The sequence below is a fragment of the Silurus meridionalis genome, chromosome 21 (genome assembly GCF_014805685.1).
Source record: "Silurus meridionalis isolate SWU-2019-XX chromosome 21, ASM1480568v1, whole genome shotgun sequence".
Classification (NCBI taxonomy): Eukaryota; Metazoa; Chordata; class Actinopteri; order Siluriformes; family Siluridae; genus Silurus; species Silurus meridionalis.
In genome coordinates, this window is record NC_060904.1 from 14,126,131 (window position 1) to 14,145,312 (window position 19,182).

At 40.1% G+C, this 19,182-nt stretch overlaps 1 protein-coding gene across 9 annotated transcripts in view; it reads left to right on the top strand.

The window, feature by feature from the left end:
- Positions 1-19,182, top strand: part of oxr1a (oxidation resistance 1a) — a 176,390-nt gene that overhangs the window by 147,743 nt on the left and 9,465 nt on the right. For all 9 annotated transcript variants that reach the window (XM_046834018.1, XM_046834017.1, XM_046834015.1 and 6 more), the window contains 4 exons: positions 81-265; positions 2,298-2,908; positions 12,359-12,527; positions 14,378-14,543. In XM_046834018.1, the coding sequence (XP_046689974.1) occupies positions 81-265; positions 2,298-2,908; positions 12,359-12,527; positions 14,378-14,543 (1,131 nt within the window). The remainder of the gene's footprint in view (positions 1-80; positions 266-2,297; positions 2,909-12,358; positions 12,528-14,377; positions 14,544-19,182) is intronic.

Below are 19,182 nucleotides of genomic sequence, written 5' to 3' on the forward strand. Positions count from 1 at the left end.
TTTATATTGCTGAGAGAATTGCCATTGTTTTAACTGTTGCATTGTAGTGAACAAACCAACAAATCTCACTCTTTCTCCAGGGGGCTGTTAGCGGGGTGTTGCTGGTGACACCTAACAACATCATGTTTGACCCTCACCGGACAGACCCGCTGGTGCAGGAGCGCGGATGTGAGGAATACGGGATCATGTGCCCGCTGGAGGAGGTGCAATCTGCAGCCGTGTATCGAGAGATCACAGACAGCAGGATCCGCGACACTCTGCCCACGTAAGACTTCTGATGAATGATTTTGTCAATGATGAATTACACCGTACACTGCAGTTCACTGTTATAATAAACACATTCGTATATTATGTTTTTGTGCCCTCATACTGAGACCCACGTCACTTGTGAGATTCATCAGGCTGAAACAACGTAGTGACAGATATATAAAAGAAAAAAAGCATAAATTTATGACTGTAAAATTGCCTCCGATATCCATTGTTCAGCCTGATGATACAGGAAATGGATTTACGCTCCAAGGTCAATGAAGCACATTTTCAGCCGCCTACGTCACCCTTTCTGTTTCATAATAAGAAGTTAATGATTTTATCAGCCTTTCCGCCTGCCTGAATGTTTATATCCTCTTATCGATAATTTATGAGTGACTTTTTTCTTTTTTTTCCCCTGATGCCATTTTTGCAGTATTCATTACTTACTTCCCATTTCCAAACTCTAAACTAATTACATGATATTAAAAATATTACCCAGAAAATATCTGGAAGAGAAGGAGATCTTTTGGGAGACTATACCATATTAGGTATGCTTGTGGTGTGAAAAAGTGTTTGCCCCCTTCCTGATATTTTAATTTTTTTTTGCATGTTTGTCAGACTTTAATGTTTCAGATCATCAAACTAATTTAAATATTAGTAAAAGACAAAACAAGAGAACACAACATGCAGTTTTTAAATGAAGGTTTTTATTATTAAGGTAAAACAAAATCCAAAACTACATGGCCCTCTGTGAAAAAGTGTTTGCCCCCTAAACCTAATAACTGGTTGGGCCACCCTTAGCAGCAGCAACTGCAATCAAGCGTTTGCAATAACTTGCAATGAGTCCGTTACAGTGCTGTGGAGAAATGTTGGTCCACTCATCTATGCAGAAATGTTGTAATTCAGCCACATTGGAGGGTTTTCAAGCAAGAACCGCCTTTTAAACAATAACAAAATATAAGAGAACAGCTTTGTTGCCATACTGTGTAGCACTTTAAAGTCTGGTGGGTGTTATTGGTTTGGGAATGTAGATGAGCCTCAACCAATGCCAGCACTGGTCTGTCACTGTTGTCACTTCCTGCGCGATTTAGATTAAAAGTCGAGGGAATGAGGGAAAGACCAGACTCTACATACACTTCATCCACGATTATATTTGATGTATGACTTTATAGGTGTATTACTCAGCAACATGTGTGGCATTGTATACCTACAGGCTTACATAGGTTGTGTAATCTGGAAGCTTGTTCAACACGATACCAGTGGAACCACTGCAACATGTTCAGCAATTTAAAACAAATCTAACAAGCAAGCTTTAAAACTTTTCATTCTGAATGCTATGATGGTCTCAAATCAAAAACTCTATTCATTATCTGTGTATGATATTACATAAGGGTACTGTACCATAACTAGGGTTCAATTGTAAATACAGTATCACAGACAGTGCTTAAACAACTGCAGAATGAAATGGGAGCCATCTTGTGTGCACAGTTAAAAGCAAATGTGATTCAGCCTTTAGAACATAATAAGGTATCATATAACAATCACGTACATGTATGTCATATTGCTTAATGTACACCGATCTGGCATAACATTATAACATTATGACCAGTGAGTGAGTAACACTGATTATCTCTTCATCATGGCATCTGTTAGTGGGTGGGATTTATTTATTAGGCAGCAATTATTATTTATTAGGCAGCAACATTTTGTCCTCAAAGTTGACGTGTTAGAAGCATGAAAAATGGGCAAGCGTAAGGATTTGAGCAAGTTTGACAAATTGTGATGGCTAGAAGACTGGATCAAAGTATGTCCAAAACTTGTGGGCTGAGCAGATCAGCAACTGTAGCCCCCAACTGCTGAAGAAGTTAATGCTGTTTTGGCAGCTAAAGGTGGACCAACACAATATTAGTCAGGTGGTCATAACGTTATGCCTATTCACTCTATATAGTTCTATTTTTTTTTTTCTGACCACTGCAGTGTCTTATGGTATCACTCTACCCTGTATGGCAATTCAAATGTTAACCAAATGAACATTTTTGTGCCTGCAGGGACATTGATGCATGGTTGTCAGGACCTGTTTATCATGCAGAACTGCGTCTGAGAGAGGCGTACGACAGTGGCAGCACAGCCCCACGCAGCACGGACGCCTCGCTCTCCGAGGACGTGTTCACCGAGCCTGAGCTCTCACCTATTCGTGAGGAGCAGCCGTCCGCCCAGCAACTCCAGAGCGAGGACCAGTCGTCCTCTGAATCTGTACAAACAGTCAGAGATGATCCAGACGAAGAGGCAAAGCCCAAGGACAAGGACGAGGAAAAGACTAAGGGAGATACAGCCGAAGAAACTGTCAGTGTTTCAGAAGAGTCCAAAAGCCAGGAGCAGCTAAGCACAACAACCAGCAGGGACCAAGAAGAGCGCCAGCCACAACCCACACCCACCCTGAGTTCCACTGCCACAGAGGTCACAGACCAGGAACGTAACCCTGACGAGGTGAGAATCACCAGAGAGGGCAAGCGGGACTCTGAAACGGATGTGGAGGAGCTGCGGAAGATGTGGAAGAGTCACACTATGCAACAGGCCAAGGAGCAACGAGAAAATGTACAGCACAACCAGAGAGAGACCGTGTCAGGCAAAGGCGGGCAGAGACAGGGTTCAGCAGAGGGTAAGACACAATGTGTGGATTCCACATGCACAAGTTTTGCTTATTTTTATAGAAAAATAGAGCTTTACTGCACTTCTGGTATTCACAGTGCAGAACCTACTTTCCTAAAGATGCAGGGCTGAAGCTGTTACAGCACTGTGCTCTGAAGTCTTCGAATCACAGCGAGTCTGTGCGGTTTGTGTGAGGTGTGCTGCTGCTGATAGGCGTTTTAAGCTGATTGAATCACTCTGGGCTCGCTTAAATAACATACTGACCTTCAACGCGATTAGCGAGAATTTATCAAACACAACAGCGCACGCAGTTGGCCTTACACCAACAACACCCGAAAGCAATCAAAGTAGTTTAGATGTTTATTCAGAGCTGAGCTGCTTCTGTTTATAGTCATAGTCGTAATTTTGGTTTTGTTTACACACACAAGACCGGCATAAAACCGAAATGTCAAAACGTGTAAGTTGACTTAATACGGTTAATTATCCAGCTGAGTGTTAACCTAATTAGGTTCTGAATTAATTTAAATTCATGTAAATTAACTTTAAAAGAAAACACAATTGTGTTGTTTTATATATATATATATTTTTTAAGCAATTAGGTGAAATGGCATTCATATGATCCCAAAATAGTCTGCTTACTAGGGGGTTCAAGACGCACAAAAATCAATTTGCAATTACAATATGATCCGATGCGTTTTCACATGCACTTGAAATAAGAACTGGCTGAACCTTACGTTTCCATTTTATGTTTTTAGGACATTCAAGATTCTAAAATGATCATTTGGTAGCATGTTACCTTGTACCATTTGTCTGATTCATTCATCTTGGAAAAGGGCTGGAAACTACTTATTCATATGCGTGGATACGGGCTTGATTAAGTTAAACACCTGGACGCATGAGGGAAACGTCCTCAGGAGATACGAGTTCGAATCTTGAGTCTCCAACCATTCTCTCTGGGTCACAGTTGCACTGGCTGGTTGTGGGTATAAGTGTGCTAATATGTGTGGAAGAGAGCAGCTATGACTAACGTGAGCATGGAAAGAAGCTGTCATTTGACGAGAGAAAATGAAATGAAATCTCGTTAAATCGCTTTTTAGAAATCATGACACTCATGCAGTGTAAGCATACAAATATTTTATGGCCAAGAGACTATCTAGTAGTCATGTCATGTTGACTCGAAAGCCATGTTTCGAACAATATGCTCACACTATATTACCGAAAGTTTGCAGACACCTGGTCATAAGTATGGTGTGTTTTTGAGCATCACATTCCACATTTAGTCCCAATTTGCTCTTGTAATTCCCTACATTCTTCTGGGAAGATGTTCCACTAGAGATGCCTGGGGTGCAGTCAGTGTTCCAATTTATCCCAAAGATGTTCAGTGGGGTTTGAGATCAGAGATCTATAACAGGTCAATCAAGAACTTTCTCTCCGAACCATGTAAACAGGTCTTCCATGCTGGAGCAGGTTTGGATTTCCAAGTTCAAGTGAATGTTTTTTTATACCGAATCCAAAGACTGTACAATTGTGTGCCTCCAGCTCTGTGTAACAGTTTGGAGAAGAACCACATATGGCAGGAAAGGTCAGGTGTCCCAATACATTTGTCCATATAGTGTATTTGAGTGTGGCATATTTAGAGCATGGTTGGACCATTTCCTAGTCGCGCTTCTGTTATTTCCACATAATGGGTTGATTATTGTTTTATTCACTTCATCTACAACCCTGCAGCCAACACAATTCTGCACAGCTCTCCAACAGCAAAGTGGAATTACACACCTGATTAAGGCACTGTAAATGAATGGGCTCTGGCAGTATAACGTTGCCTAAATAGATTACAATTCCTTTGCCTATGTGTGGTACAGACACTGCTAGACACCCATTCATCTCCTGCAGAGAGAATTGACCCCTTCCTAAGCTATTAAGGAAACGTGCCTTGAAATATATAAGTCTTATAAATCAATATTTGAATACATCTGATCACTGCAGACTTTAGTTTTAAAGCATCGTATTTTGCAATTTCTTATTAAAGCAATTAACATTTATGAAAATATATTACATTTAATGAAATCATGGGAAAATAAAGCTTAGATAAAGAGAAGCCACAGCCTGGAGCCATATTAATTCAGTATTAGATTATCTGAGTCATCTGCTTAGGAAATATCTACAGTTATTCGGCTTAGTTAGAAAGGTAGGGGGTCGTTAAGTACATTTAGGAACACTAGAGCTAACTTAAAAAAGAATGCTGGAGATAGACAATAATGAAATAGCCTCCTTTATAGCATTGGCTTCCTCCTTTTCAATTTCCCGTAGATGAATTGTTCTTAATTATTGCTTTATTACCATTTTAATTGATTTTAAAGTGATTTAAATGTTTGCTAATTCAATATGAATCTCATTAGTTATTATTGTTAAACCATTTATATGTATCTATAGCACAGCATTGTTACATTTTTAATTTTGATCGACGTTTATTTGACACTTATATATTGAGGTTTTCATTGCCAGCACTTATTCAGAACAACATGTAAACACAAGTTGTTTTGTCCAGTGATGAATGTAAGTCAAGTCGAGAGTCAAGAAGCTTGTATTTTCTTTTCACTCATATATAGCTGATGAACTCTGGTGCTTCATGAAACAACATAAAGCTACATAACAGAATACAGGTTTAAGGACTTAAGTAAGTTGTCCTTAGACAACACAAGACAGTGTAGGACAAATACACAAATCACAAAATAGTGCCGCCAGTAAACCTACTGTGTATTATACAGTACAGTGTGCAGGAGAGAACTGGATACAGAGTGTACTTGTAAATAAACACAAAATGTAAATACAAAAGTTTGTCAAATGGATGTGCACAAAACAGCATGTAAACAGTTAAGCAATAATAATATAATGTAATACGGGTGGTACTGAAGACGCAGATGTGTGAAATGAGTGAGTGTGTGTTTGAATTCAGATCGATGAGTTTCATATTAATGAATATGAATCATGAGAATACCACAGGAATCCTTCACCAGGAGACACTTAAAGAGTCTTAAAGAAATCACCCATGCCCAGTTGGTACTTGTTGTATGATAGTGGGCTGATAATTGAAATATTTTTATATAACAGTAACAGTAGGCTCAATTTGTTTTGTTCCTTACTTATTTGGCAGGATAACCAAATGCTTCAGATCATATTGAGCAAAAATGACCCTTCAGGCAGCAGAGTGAGCTGGCACCAGTTTGCCATCTCTTTATTTCTCACATCTCTTAATCTCTAAAAGCACTCAGATGTTCTCTCTCATCTTCACTGTTGTTCACCTCGCTGCATTTCTGGATTTCTTTTAGTTTTCTACTGCTTTATAGCAGATATATATATATATATATGTATACACATCTGATCAAACATCAACCTTCAATCATATTGAATACATAAAGTATATAAATATCTTTCTCAGTCTCCTGCTGAATTAAACTGCATAAGGCTGGACATGCAAGTACAAAATAATTGGCATGCAGGAAAACCTGCTTTCTAATTGGTTAATACACTCTTTTGAAATGCTGTTTATGAAGCCCAGGACAGTCACACAGTCGTTTTTTATTCATTGTAGCACATTGATTGTAGTAGTAGTTACCAGGATGTACAGATTCTTAAGCTGACAAAAAAGGAGAAAAGTAGGTTTTAATAAATTATTTTTTTTACATTGCATATCGGATTAATTGCATGTTGTAGTTATGGACAATATTCTGGATTTTTTATCGGGATTCGAGAACAGCATCGAGACTGATTTGATAATACTCAGAAAGGAGTTTTTGAGGTGAGCATTCAATACGGTTTCCTCTTTTACAAACAATTCCACAAAGGCACTGTTTTTTCCTCAGCCACCCATTTTTAGTTTGCTTCTGCCGGAAGTAGAACGAATCAGAGGAGAACTGCTACCTTGTGCAGTCTGCATCTGCTAGATAGGAGAAAATACACAGAGTGGCACGTTAAACTCACGCCAATAGACCGTGGACACCACCACTGCAGGCTCAGTGTCAGGTTCATTTCATCTCCTTACTGCTGAGTTGGGTTGTGACGGTAAAACAAAAAGATCAGGACAGTTTTATTCTGACATCTCACAACAGCTTTAATTAGCAAGTAACATTCAGGGTGTGTACACGTATTAAACATTAACGCTGATAGGCATCAAGTGAGGAGTTATTTTTTTATCACTTTCCTTTCATGAGACATGTTATTTTAATATGAGACAAATGGGCAAAATAAGGAAATATTCGACTTCAAAGTAGAGTGTATTATTTGAGTATAGATACATTCCAGGTCCAGTGTTTTAGCTAGCGGGACACCGTAACCCATAAAGATAGCTGATCTATAAATAGTGGTTGGTTGACATTTAGTCATACTCATTACTGAGATGCATTGCAAGATATTTCGATGACACCGGTTATCCGTTTTGTTCTTAATCGTACACTAATCTTAAAGCACAGTATAATCAACTATTATTTTACAGCAGTGGTTCCCAACCTTTTTTGCTCCACGGACCGGTTTAATGCCGGACAATATTTTCACGGACCGGCCTTTAAGGTGTGGCAGATATTTTCTAAATATAATAATAAACGTGAATCCACTGTGTTGTTTTTTGTTCATTTTGCTCGCTTGGGGGTTTGAATTTAGCGTTAATGTATTATGTGTTAGCAGCCGGAGCAGCCCCTTTAAGAAGATAGAGGATTGTAGGTAAGACATGTGACCGAGGGAGGCATCATGACATGCATCAAGAGTGAGTCATAGACAGATGTGGTGAAAAGAATTTCGTAATTTTCCAAAATAAAACATCAGATAATAAATTAAATGGAAATAATGTAAGTTATGTATTCTTTCTGTGCGGCCCGGTACCAATTGATCCACGGACCGGTGCCGGTCTGCAGCTCGGGGGTTGGGGACCACTATTTTACCGTGTGTCACTGCATGCAAACACACACTTTTGGTGAACCACTACTCTAACCCTAACCCCTCTACTGGCGTCTCAGTGTCTGCCCGGGTGTTAGCGATGGGTGGTCGCGATCACAACCAGCTCCTTATCTCATTTACAATGACTTTGCTCGAGGGAATTAATGGGATTTGCTTATCTCTTGCCAATTTCAGACAGCACACTCATATCATATCGCTGTAAACTTCAAGTAAATATCTGAACCACTCGTGAAAAATTCCAAGAAAAGAATATGTTGTTTACAGAGTGCGAGCACAAAGCATGTGAATGTAATATAAAGGCAATATTGTCCTTCAAACCAGGTGTGCTTAAAAGGAAGGAAATAAATAATCCATTTTGCATTCACATTTTAGTGTATCCCTTTATAGCGCACATAATATAAAAATATGGTGATCTACAATCTAGTGTGTCTCAGATTTCAGTCCTTGAGTGTCAGAACTGGATGCTGATGTTCGTTCTGAGATTCTGTTCTGCTCTGCATAGTTAAAAAAGTAGTTTTCTTTGTACATTGGTTTTTAACTCCTTAGTTTTTTTTTTATCTCAGGTAGGGGCGTGCAATATATACCGTGTACGAAAATATCTTAATTGCTGTTTTAACGATATGCAAATTCACATTATCGAGTCACTCGTTTTCAGTAACCTATCAAAATGTGCATGCCGAGCGTGACAGAAGTTAAAATGAGCGAAGAATCTGTAAGAGATGAAGATATTCAAACAGCAGAAACCCACAATCAACACAAGAATTCATTTCTAGAGCATGAAGATGGTTTGGATTTGAAAGTTCAGATTTAAGACAAAAGATGCCGATCTGCAAACAGGCCATGTAAACACAAGTTGTGCTGTTTTTGACAGAAGTATACATTCAGATACTTTTATTACAACTTTATATTTTTGCTTGTTGTTTGTACTTCACAGTTCACTTTACAACATAGCAGTGATTTTTTTTTTTTTAAATACCCTGTCCTGCAAGATATTGATTCAATTAATCAGCATACTATTGACATTGTTAAATAAAGCTAGTACAATATAAGTCTAATATATAAATGTACAAACACATTTTTGAATTATGCAAAATAGCATCTGATTTTCGTTAAATATAATATTTTTAAATATTTATTGCACACCCCTAATCTCAGGTGAGGTAAACAGTTAAATAAGTAAAAGGTTCAATAGTAAATTGTTTGGAATGTTGATTTTAGGATCATTATAACTCGCTTTACTTTTTCCTTTTCAAATTTTTAATAAGTCTAAACATGGCAAATTTCTGTGTCTGGGAAAATGCTCTACATATGCATTAATGCCAGTTGAGATTTTCATCGAGAGTGATGAAGATGGACAGGATTAGAAACGAGTTTATTAGAGGGACAGTGCATGTAGGACGTTTTGGGGACAAAGTGAGAGAACCCTGATTGAGATGGTTTGGACATGTGCAGAGGAGGGACATGGGGTATATCGGTAGGAGAATGCTGAGGATGGAGTCGCCAGGAAGGAGGAAAAGAGGAAGGCCAAGGAGGAGGTTTATGGTTGTGGTGAGGTGCAGGTAGAAGAAGAAGAAGAAGATGCACTAATACCAGTATTGAAATGGGATGTCTGTCTGATGTTCAGTGCACTTGTAAGACTGCATATTACCAACCTCTCATACCTCCATGATTGTTGTGTGATGCAAGCATATCTGATGAAAAGACTTGATGGCATCAGTCAGAAGGATCATGAGTCAGAAGATCCCATCAAATTGGATCAATAATTTTTTGATGGCTATCAAAAGCAAAGAAGTCTGCCTACCAGTGCTGAAGAAAACACTGGCTAAATGAAGAACAAAATGTCTGCAGACAGAATATATGATAACTCTTCCCCAGCATATTGTTCTAATGATCAGCTGCTGTCTGTTATTGACAGTGATGAATCACATCGCAATAAAAAAAACAAAAAGGCACTCACTTCCTTTCTGTTTCATTTCTCAGAGAATTTATAGCCATACGTTACGTTCATGTTAAATTCTTCAGTTGGTAACGGTTTCGAAAGCTTGTGAAATGGAGTTAATAAAATATCATGAAGTCATCATTTCCAAATGTTTTTTGTTTTATCAGAACGAAATTTCATACCCACTTGTTATAACACACGTTTGTTATTATATGAATCAGCCATAGCATCATTTCCCCCGTTCGTGTTTCAGGTCTGGCTACATCCAGGGAGGCGGCTATCCAGGTCTCACAGGTTTCTGTGCCTGCGAGTCGGCAAGGCCATGAAGAAGACGTTTGTGTCCAACGCCAGCGCCTCCATGCAGCAGTACGCCCAGCGCGATCGTAAACACGAGTACTGGTTCTCCGTGCCACAGGAGAGGTGAGTTACGAACACAGCTCTCATTCGTTTGCTCCAATTTTACTCAGGGGTGAGAAGCTTTATTTCCTTTATTTATTTATGTCATGTGTTGGTAGAGGAATATTTTTAGCCCCATACATTAAAAAGAACTCAAAGTCACTAAGGTTCATTGTTCCTGTATTTAAAAAATTTGCTATATCTGAAAAATTCAAGCTCTTGATTAGATAAGGTTTTCAAAATCTCTAAAGCTGTTAGCGACTTTTAATTTCTGAAACAAAGACACTATTGTCCTTCAAACCAGGTGTGCTTAAAAGGAAGGAAATAAATAATCCATTTTGCATTCACATTTTAGTGTATCCCTTTATAGCGCACATAATATAAAAATATGGTGATCTACAATCTAGTGTGTCTCAGATTTCAGTCCTTGAGTGTCAGAACTGGATGCTGATGTTCGTTCTGAGATTCTGTTCTGCTCTGCATAGTTAAAAAAGTAGTTTTCTTTGTACATTGGTTTTTAACTCCTTAGTTTTTTTTTTATCTCAGGTAGGGGCGTGCAATATATACCGTGTACGAAAATATCTTAATTGCTGTTTTAACGATATGCAAATTCACATTATCGAGTCACTCGTTTTCAGTAACCTATCAAAATGTGCGCATGCCGAGCGTGACAGAAGTTAAAATGAGCGAAGAATCTGTAAGAGATGAAGATATTCAAACAGCAGAAACCCACAATCAACACAAGAATTCATTTCTAGAGCATGAAGATGGTTTGGATTTGAAAGTTCAGATTTAAGACAAAAGATGCCGATCTGCAAACAGGCCATGTAAACACAAGTTGTGCTGTTTTTGACAGAAGTATACATTCAGATACTTTTATTACAACTTTATATTTTTGCTTGTTGTTTGTACTTCACAGTTCACTTTACAACAGAGCAGTGATTTTTTTTTTTTTAAATACCGTCCTGCAAGATATTGATTCAATTAATCAGCATACTATTGACATTGTTAAATAAAACTAGTACAATATAAGTCCAATATATAAATGTACAAACACATTTTTGAATTATGCAAAATAGCATCTGATTTTCGTTAAATATAATATTTTTAAATATTTATTGCACACCCCTAATCTCAGGTGAGGTAAACAGTTAAATAAGTAAAAGGTTCAATAGTAAATTGTTTGGAATGTTGATTTTAGGATCATTATAACTCGCTTTACTTTTTCCTTTTCAAATTTTTAATAAGTCTAAACATGGCAAATTTCTGTGTCTGGGAAAATGCTCTACATATGCATTAATGCCAGTTGAGATTTTCATCGAGAGTGATGAAGATGGACAGGATTAGAAACGAGTTTATTAGAGGGACAGTGCATGTAGGACGTTTTGGGGACAAAGTGAGAGAACCCTGATTGAGATGGTTTGGACATGTGCAGAGGAGGGACATGGGGTATATCGGTAGGAGAATGCTGAGGATGGAGTCGCCAGGAAGGAGGAAAAGAGGAAGGCCAAGGAGGAGGTTTATGGTTGTGGTGAGGTGCAGGTAGAAGAAGAAGAAGAAGATGCACTAATACCAGTATTGAAATGGGATGTCTGTCTGATGTTCAGTGCACTTGTAAGACTGCATATTACCAACCTCTCATACCTCCATGATTGTTGTGTGATGCAAGCATATCTGATGAAAAGACTTGATGGCATCAGTCAGAAGGATCATGAGTCAGAAGATCCCATCAAATTGGATCAATAATTTTTTGATGGCTATCAAAAGCAAAGAAGTCTGCCTACCAGTGCTGAAGAAAACACTGGCTAAATGAAGAACAAAATGTCTGCAGACAGAATATATGATAACTCTTCCCCAGCATATTGTTCTAATGATCAGCTGCTGTCTGTTATTGACAGTGATGAATCACATCGCAATAAAAAAAACAAAAAGGCACTCACTTCCTTTCTGTTTCATTTCTCAGAGAATTTATAGCCATACGTTACGTTCATGTTAAATTCTTCAGTTGGTAACGGTTTCGAAAGCTTGTGAAATGGAGTTAATAAAATATCATGAAGTCATCATTTCCAAATGTTTTTTGTTTTATCAGAACGAAATTTCATACCCACTTGTTATAACACACGTTTGTTATTATATGAATCAGCCATAGCATCATTTCCCCCGTTCGTGTTTCAGGTCTGGCTACATCCAGGGAGAGGCGGCTATCCAGGTCTCACAGGTTTCTGTGCCTGCGAGTCGGCAAGGCCATGAAGAAGACGTTTGTGTCCAACGCCAGCGCCTCCATGCAGCAGTACGCCCAGCGCGATCGTAAACACGAGTACTGGTTCTCCGTGCCACAGGAGAGGTGAGTTACGAACACAGCTCTCATTCGTTTGCTCCAATTTTACTCAGGGGTGAGAAGCTTTATTTCCTTTATTTATTTATGTCATGTGTTGGTAGAGGAATATTTTTTTAGCCCCATACATTAAAAAGAACTCAAAGTCACTAAGGTTCATTGTTCCTGTATTTAAAAAATTTGCTATATCTGAAAAATTCAAGCTCTTGATTAGATAAGGTTTTTCAAAATCTCTAAAGCTGTTAGCGACTTTTAATTTCTGAAACAAAGACACTATTGAGAGGCGATTACAAGCCATAAACTGTGTTCCTAGCGAATTAAACCAAAGTACGGATAGAAACGCAATTCAATTTGCGCTGGGTTCATTTTACACCAGAAATAATTTCCCAAACCCATGCCGTCGGTTCTGCTCATCTGTGCCATTACAATCCCGCTTTTGTCTCTTGTTATGCAAGGACAAACTGACAATCGCTTCCTTTCATATATTACAATCCCCAGTGTTCATCTGTCTGCGGCCTGACTGCTGTGCTTTGTCCTGGGATTTTGACTGTGCATGTACTACATATTCTAGTGTTGCAACTCATATAAAAAATAAACACATTAAATTGTAAATAAGTTACTTTTGGCAACTCTGCTAAGCAGAAAAGCATCTAGAAATGCTGACTAGAAGCACATCTAGAAACACACTGACTCTTTTTTTGTTAATTGCTCTTAAGCTATAAACAACTTGTTGACGTTGGAGTTCAGAGGAGAATGGCCAGATTTACAGAGCCCATAGAAAGGCTATAACATGTACCACTCTTTAAAAAGGTAATAAGTAGAAAAACATCTAAAATGCACAAAAAAAAAGACCAGGCAATGCTTTTGCAGTCTTCCAACTGTGCAGCTTCAATGAGCTTATGAGAACCCGATGTGGTCTTCTTCTGCTCTACCTAAAGCAGAGATGTCCAATCTTTTCCACAACGTGCCACTGTGGGTTCAGGTTTTCATTCCAACCAATCAACACCTGATAGTCATTGAAAATTCTAAATCATTAGATTTAAACAGTTTGGTGTGGGCTTTTGTTTTGTTGGAATGAAAACCTGCACCCACAAGATTGGCCCTGCTTTAGGTAGAGCAGAAGAAGACCACATCGGGTTCTCACAAGCTCAAAGAAGCTGCGCAGTATGAAGACTGAAAAAGCATTCTGGCCGTTCTCCTCTGAACTCTAACGTCAACAAGTTGTTTATCGTTGCAGGGCTGTTGCTCACTGGATGCTTTGTTTTTCACACCATTCTGTATAAACCCCAGAGGCTGTTGCATGTGAAACTCCCTTGACTTTTCCAGTCATATGTGGTTCTTTTCCAAACCTGTTTGGAGGTGGGAGCATAAAAGCTTCTCTTCACTTGAAATTGGAGATCCAAACCTGTTCCAGCATGACAATGCCCCTGTGCACAAATGAAGATATTGTTTTACATGGGTTGTAGTGCTAGATCTTGAAGGCCTATTATAGAGCTCTGATCTCAACCCTAATGGGATGTATGTGAATGCTGACTGCGCCCAGGCTTCCTCACCTCAAGTACATCAGTACCCGACTTAACTAACACACACTGCTGTATCAGCACACAACCACGCTTCAAAATCCGGTGGAACATCTTACCAGAAGATTGGAGGTTATTATAAATGCAAGTGGGGAATAAATATGGAACAGGATGTTGAAAAAGCACTAAGATCTTATGGTCAGGTGTCCACAAACTTTTGCCAAATATAATGTACAAACCCAAAGTATTGAGGATTCCATGGTTCTTTAGGTGTGTTGATTAATTTCTTTCTATGGCACCCGTGTCCTGATGTAGCTTATATCTCCTCTGTCGATGTAGGTCAGAACATCTTTACTTGTTTTTCATCCAGTGGAGCCCGGAAACATTTGGTGAAGGCATGGGAAGTATCAGCCGTGAGCCCGGGTTCATGGTAGTCAAAAAAATCGACGAGCCCGAAGCCGACAGCAGCCAGACGACATCAGACTCCTCATCCAAGGAGTGGGAGGTAGACTCTGTCCCTCAGCTCTGTTCTCCAACCCTTTCTTTTAATCTGCTTTGATCTTAAATCTTTGAATCGATCCGATTTTAATCACTCGGTGTTGTGCAGCAACGTGTTTGTGTTCGTTAAACTGTACGTTATTTTGCTTGTGCACCGTCACGCGGAGACGATCCGAATGCACATATTATTGTGTGTTTTGTGTCTTTGTGTTCTGTATGTGTTTTTGTATTTTCCAGGTGCCTGGAACTTTAACGTGTCAAACGCACCTTCCTGTCCCATTTGCCATCGCACTGTGTCGTTTAAGCTTTCGTTCACTTTATGTCTGAAATCAGTTTGTACACTTGGTTGGTAAATACCCCCCATGATTTTATTATTATTTTTACCGTGAGCTTGAAGCTAGTGTTTTGCATGATTGTGTTCTGTTTTCTTTTACCAAAGCAGCTCATGTATGCACTGGATACATGAGCTCCTGTGTTGACTGTTGAAACCAAGACATGGTTTAAAGACGAGACATGTCACTTGTTAAACCATGCTGGTGTTACAGGATCGTGACTGATGTTTAGTCCGGAGGTATAAATGTGTTAGCAGGGCTGTGCGTCCCTGTCTGTCATGTACATACATAGATATTTGCTGTTATCAAATTTCTCAAGGTGGATCTTTTTGGACGATAATGTGGTGTGAAGTTAAGGTGTTCTTTGTCACATACATCGATCAGACATAACATTATGACCACTGAACGGTGAAGTAAATAACACTGATTATCTCTTCATCTTGGCTCCTGTTAGTGGGTGGGATTAATTAGGCAGCAAGTGAACATTTGGCAGTCAACTTCTTTAGCAGTTTGAGCTACTCAAATCAAATCAAATCAAATCAAATTTTATTTGTCACAAACACATACATACAGGGTACGACATGCAGTGAAATGCTTTTGACGACGGTCCGGCATGAGGGAATAAAATAGGGTAAAAAAGGAGAATAGAAAATATAAAAAATATAAATATAATAACAAAATTTAAAGAAAAATATAATAAGAAAGAAGGCAGATAAATAAGATGTAGAGATATATAAATATATATAAATATATATGTATATATACGTACATATACATATACACATATATACACATACATATACATATATATACATACACTGAAAATGTACACAGAAAATGTTTATGTTTATGGCAGTGTGCAGTTAGCCAGTAAACAACAGTAAACAAGTTATGATTGACCATGAGTGTCCGTGTGCAGTGAGGTGTGGTGTAAAGTGTCCTTGTGCGGGATGGTGTGGTATAAGAAAAGAGAATATAAAAAAATATGAAATAAATATGAAAAGAAAATGAAAAGAAAATATGAAAAGAGATGGAATGTAAAGTGCACTGTGCTGTGCAAGTCCAGTGTATAATGTGCCGTATACGAAAAGTGTGGTTGTGCAGGGGAAAAAATGGTGATGATGGAGAGTGGGCCAGTTTTTAGATCCTGGGTGTTTCCTGGTTTAAACTCCGAATGGCCTGCGGGAAGAAGCTCCTCCTCATTCTCTCTGTGTTCGCTTTCAGGGAGCGGAAGCGTTTCCCGAACGCAACAGAGAAAAGAGTCCATTGTTGGGATGGCTGAGGTCCTTCACAATTTTCCTGGCTCTGGTCCTGCACCGTGTGCTGTAGATGTCCTGCAGGTCAGGGAGCTCGGTGTGGATGGTACGTTCAGCTGAACGCACCACCCTCTGGAGGCTCGTCTGTCCTGCATGGTGCTGTTCCCGAACCAGGAAGTGATGCTACCCGTCAGAACGCTCTCGATGGTGCAGGTGTAAAAAGTCTTAAGCACCTGAGAGGGTAGTTTAAAGTCCCTTAAGCGTCTCAGATGGTACAGGCGCTGCGGGCCTTCTTCACCAGGGTGTTGATGTGACAGGACCAAGACAGGTCCTGTGTGATGTGAACACCCAGGTACCGGAAACTGTCCACTCTTTCCACTGGAGTCCGCAGATGTTTAGCGGTTGGTATGACCGCTCCTGCTTCGTGCTGAAGTCCACGATCAACTCCTTAGTCTTGCTGACGTTCAGGAGAAGGTTGTTCTCCTGGCACCATCTCTCCAGGTTTTAACTTCCTGTAGGTAGGCCGTCTCGTCGTTGTTGGAGATCAGGCCCACCACAGCGGTGTCGTCAGCAAACTTGATGATGGTTGTGGAGTTGGAAGTGGCCACACAGTCATGTGTGTACAGTGAGTACAGCAGGGGCTCAGAACACAACCCTGGGGAGCTCCAGTGCTGAGGGTGAGGGTGGATGAGGTGTGTTTTCCCACCCGTACAGCTTGTGGTCTGTCCGTCAGAAAGTTCGAGATCCATTGACACAGCGGCAGGCTGAGTCCCAGGACCTCCAACTTAGAGGTGAGTGTGGAGGGAATTATGGAGCTACTCACAGACCAACCTTCGCTCCCCACGTGCATAAATGAGCCTCGGCTGAACATGACCATGTCACCGGTTCACCACTATTCCTTCATTGGACCTGTTTTGTTAGATACTGACCACTGCAGACCGGGAACATCCCACAAGAGCTGCAGTTTTGAAAATGCTCTGACCCAGTCGTCTAGACATTACAATTTCAAATCTCTCGCAAATCTATTACGCTTGCCCATTTTTCCTGCTTCTAACAAATCAACTTTAAGAACAAAATGTTCACTTGCTGTCAGAGCACAGTGTCAGCCATAATAGAGCACCCCTTGAGCACATAAGGTTAAGGGCCTTGCTCAAGGGCCCAAGAGTGGGAGCTTGGCGATACCAGGACTTGAACCTCTGACCTTCTGATCAGAGCCTTAACCAATGAGCTACCATTTACATGTATGGCATTTGGCAGATGTCCTTATACAGAGCGACTTACAACTGAGCAGTGGAGGGTTAAGGGCCTTGCTCAAGGGCCCAGCAGGGGCAACTCGGTAGTGGTGGAATTTAAACCTGTGACCTTCCGATCCAAAGTCCAATGCCTTAACCACTGAGCTACCACCTTCCACTTCAACCATTTCTATATAATGCTAGGTGTTCATTTCTTTGTAGCCCAGTCTGTAGATTCATGCAGTTTCACAATCAACTCCTTACACACATTGAAAAGCCCCAAGGTTTGAGCTGCTCTGTGATCGAGCTCTAATACACTGGTGTATCAAAATCAAGAGAACATTCCTAGAGAACGTACGCAGCAATGTGCAGTGAGTTCATGTCTTGTATGTCATTTCAAAAACAAACGAAGAGCAGGTTGATTTCGAGCTGCTCTGTGATCGAGTGATAAGAGGACGTATTCAGAAGCAGGTGGTGTATGTCTTCATGGAAATAGCGGTGCAGCAATCTGGTGTGAGCGACGCTGAAACCAATCCTCTTTATGAAGAAAGCGATACTGGTACTGGGGCAGCACTTTAAATTTTAATGTAAATCAATGATGAAGGAAACAAAGCAGATTGATTTGGCAGTTCTTGACTCTTAACAAACAAAAAACAAAGCCTTGTAGTCTTGCGTTGAGCGTGAAGTAAAGTGTCCTCCCCTCAAGTGTACATGTCAAAAACAAGTTTCTGAGCTCGTGCAGCGTTTTACATTTGATTCTGTTTGACTTTAGATAGGAGTTTAGTCCGGTTTTGTGATAATGTAGTGTGTTCGATATTAATTATGTATAAAATGCGTAAATAATCTTTGCTCACTGCCCTAGGGTTGCAGACATGGTACTGTGTGTGTGTGTGTGTGTGTGTGTGTGTGTGTGTGTGTGTGTGTGTGGTCCTAGCTTTGGCTGTGATAAAATATGATAAGAGGAGAAGGAGCTAATTAAGCTGTGCATTAGAGTTGTATTTACTTTTCTGTGTGTGTGTGTGTGTGTGTGTGTGTGTGTGTGTGTGTATGTGTGTGTGTGTGTGTGAGAGAGAGAGAGAGAGAGAGAGAGACCTTTTATTTTGTCCTTGTTTGTACATTTGGTCGTTTCTTGAGAAACTGAGTTATTTAAGAAATAAAATAGTTTGGTTAGGAATGAGTTTAAAGTGTGTGTGTGTGTGTGTGTGTGTGTGTGTGTGTGTGTGTGTGTGTGTGTGTGTGTGTGTGTGTGTGTGTGTGTGTGTGTTTAAAAACACGGTGGCAGCTCTCGGTTTCGTCGCAGGGGTATAGGGCGCACTGTTTCCTTAAATGCGCTTGCGGACAGCTGTGCGGTAGGCGGGCCCGCTTTCTTTTTGGGAGCCAATCAGATTAAAGCTTTGTTTTGTTCGCGGCGTTTCATTGGTCGCCGCAGATGTCGATCACACTCGGAGGAAAAAAAAAAGTCCTGTTTTGAGTTCGGGCTGGTTTTTTTTCTTTCTTCTTGTTGTGGCTCGTCGGCGTGGTCGTAGGGAAACGGCGCCTCGTCGTGAAGAGCCATGTTCTCCAGAAGGTCGAAGGAAGTGGAGAAGCTCACTGCTAAGTATACCTATGTACGTAGCAGTGTGTGTGCGTGCTCCGGGGGGACCGGAGCTCCTCTCGCGGTCTGTGGGGGTTTGGCTGCACGCTGCTAGCTGAGTTTTACACACACAACCATGTTGATCTCGGGACTGTCGCGTTGTTTATGGTGGTTTGAGATCCACAACACGTGCTGTTTGGTTGTTCTTGGTGTATTATTCTGTAAGAGACGTACACGCGTGTCCTGGTGTTTG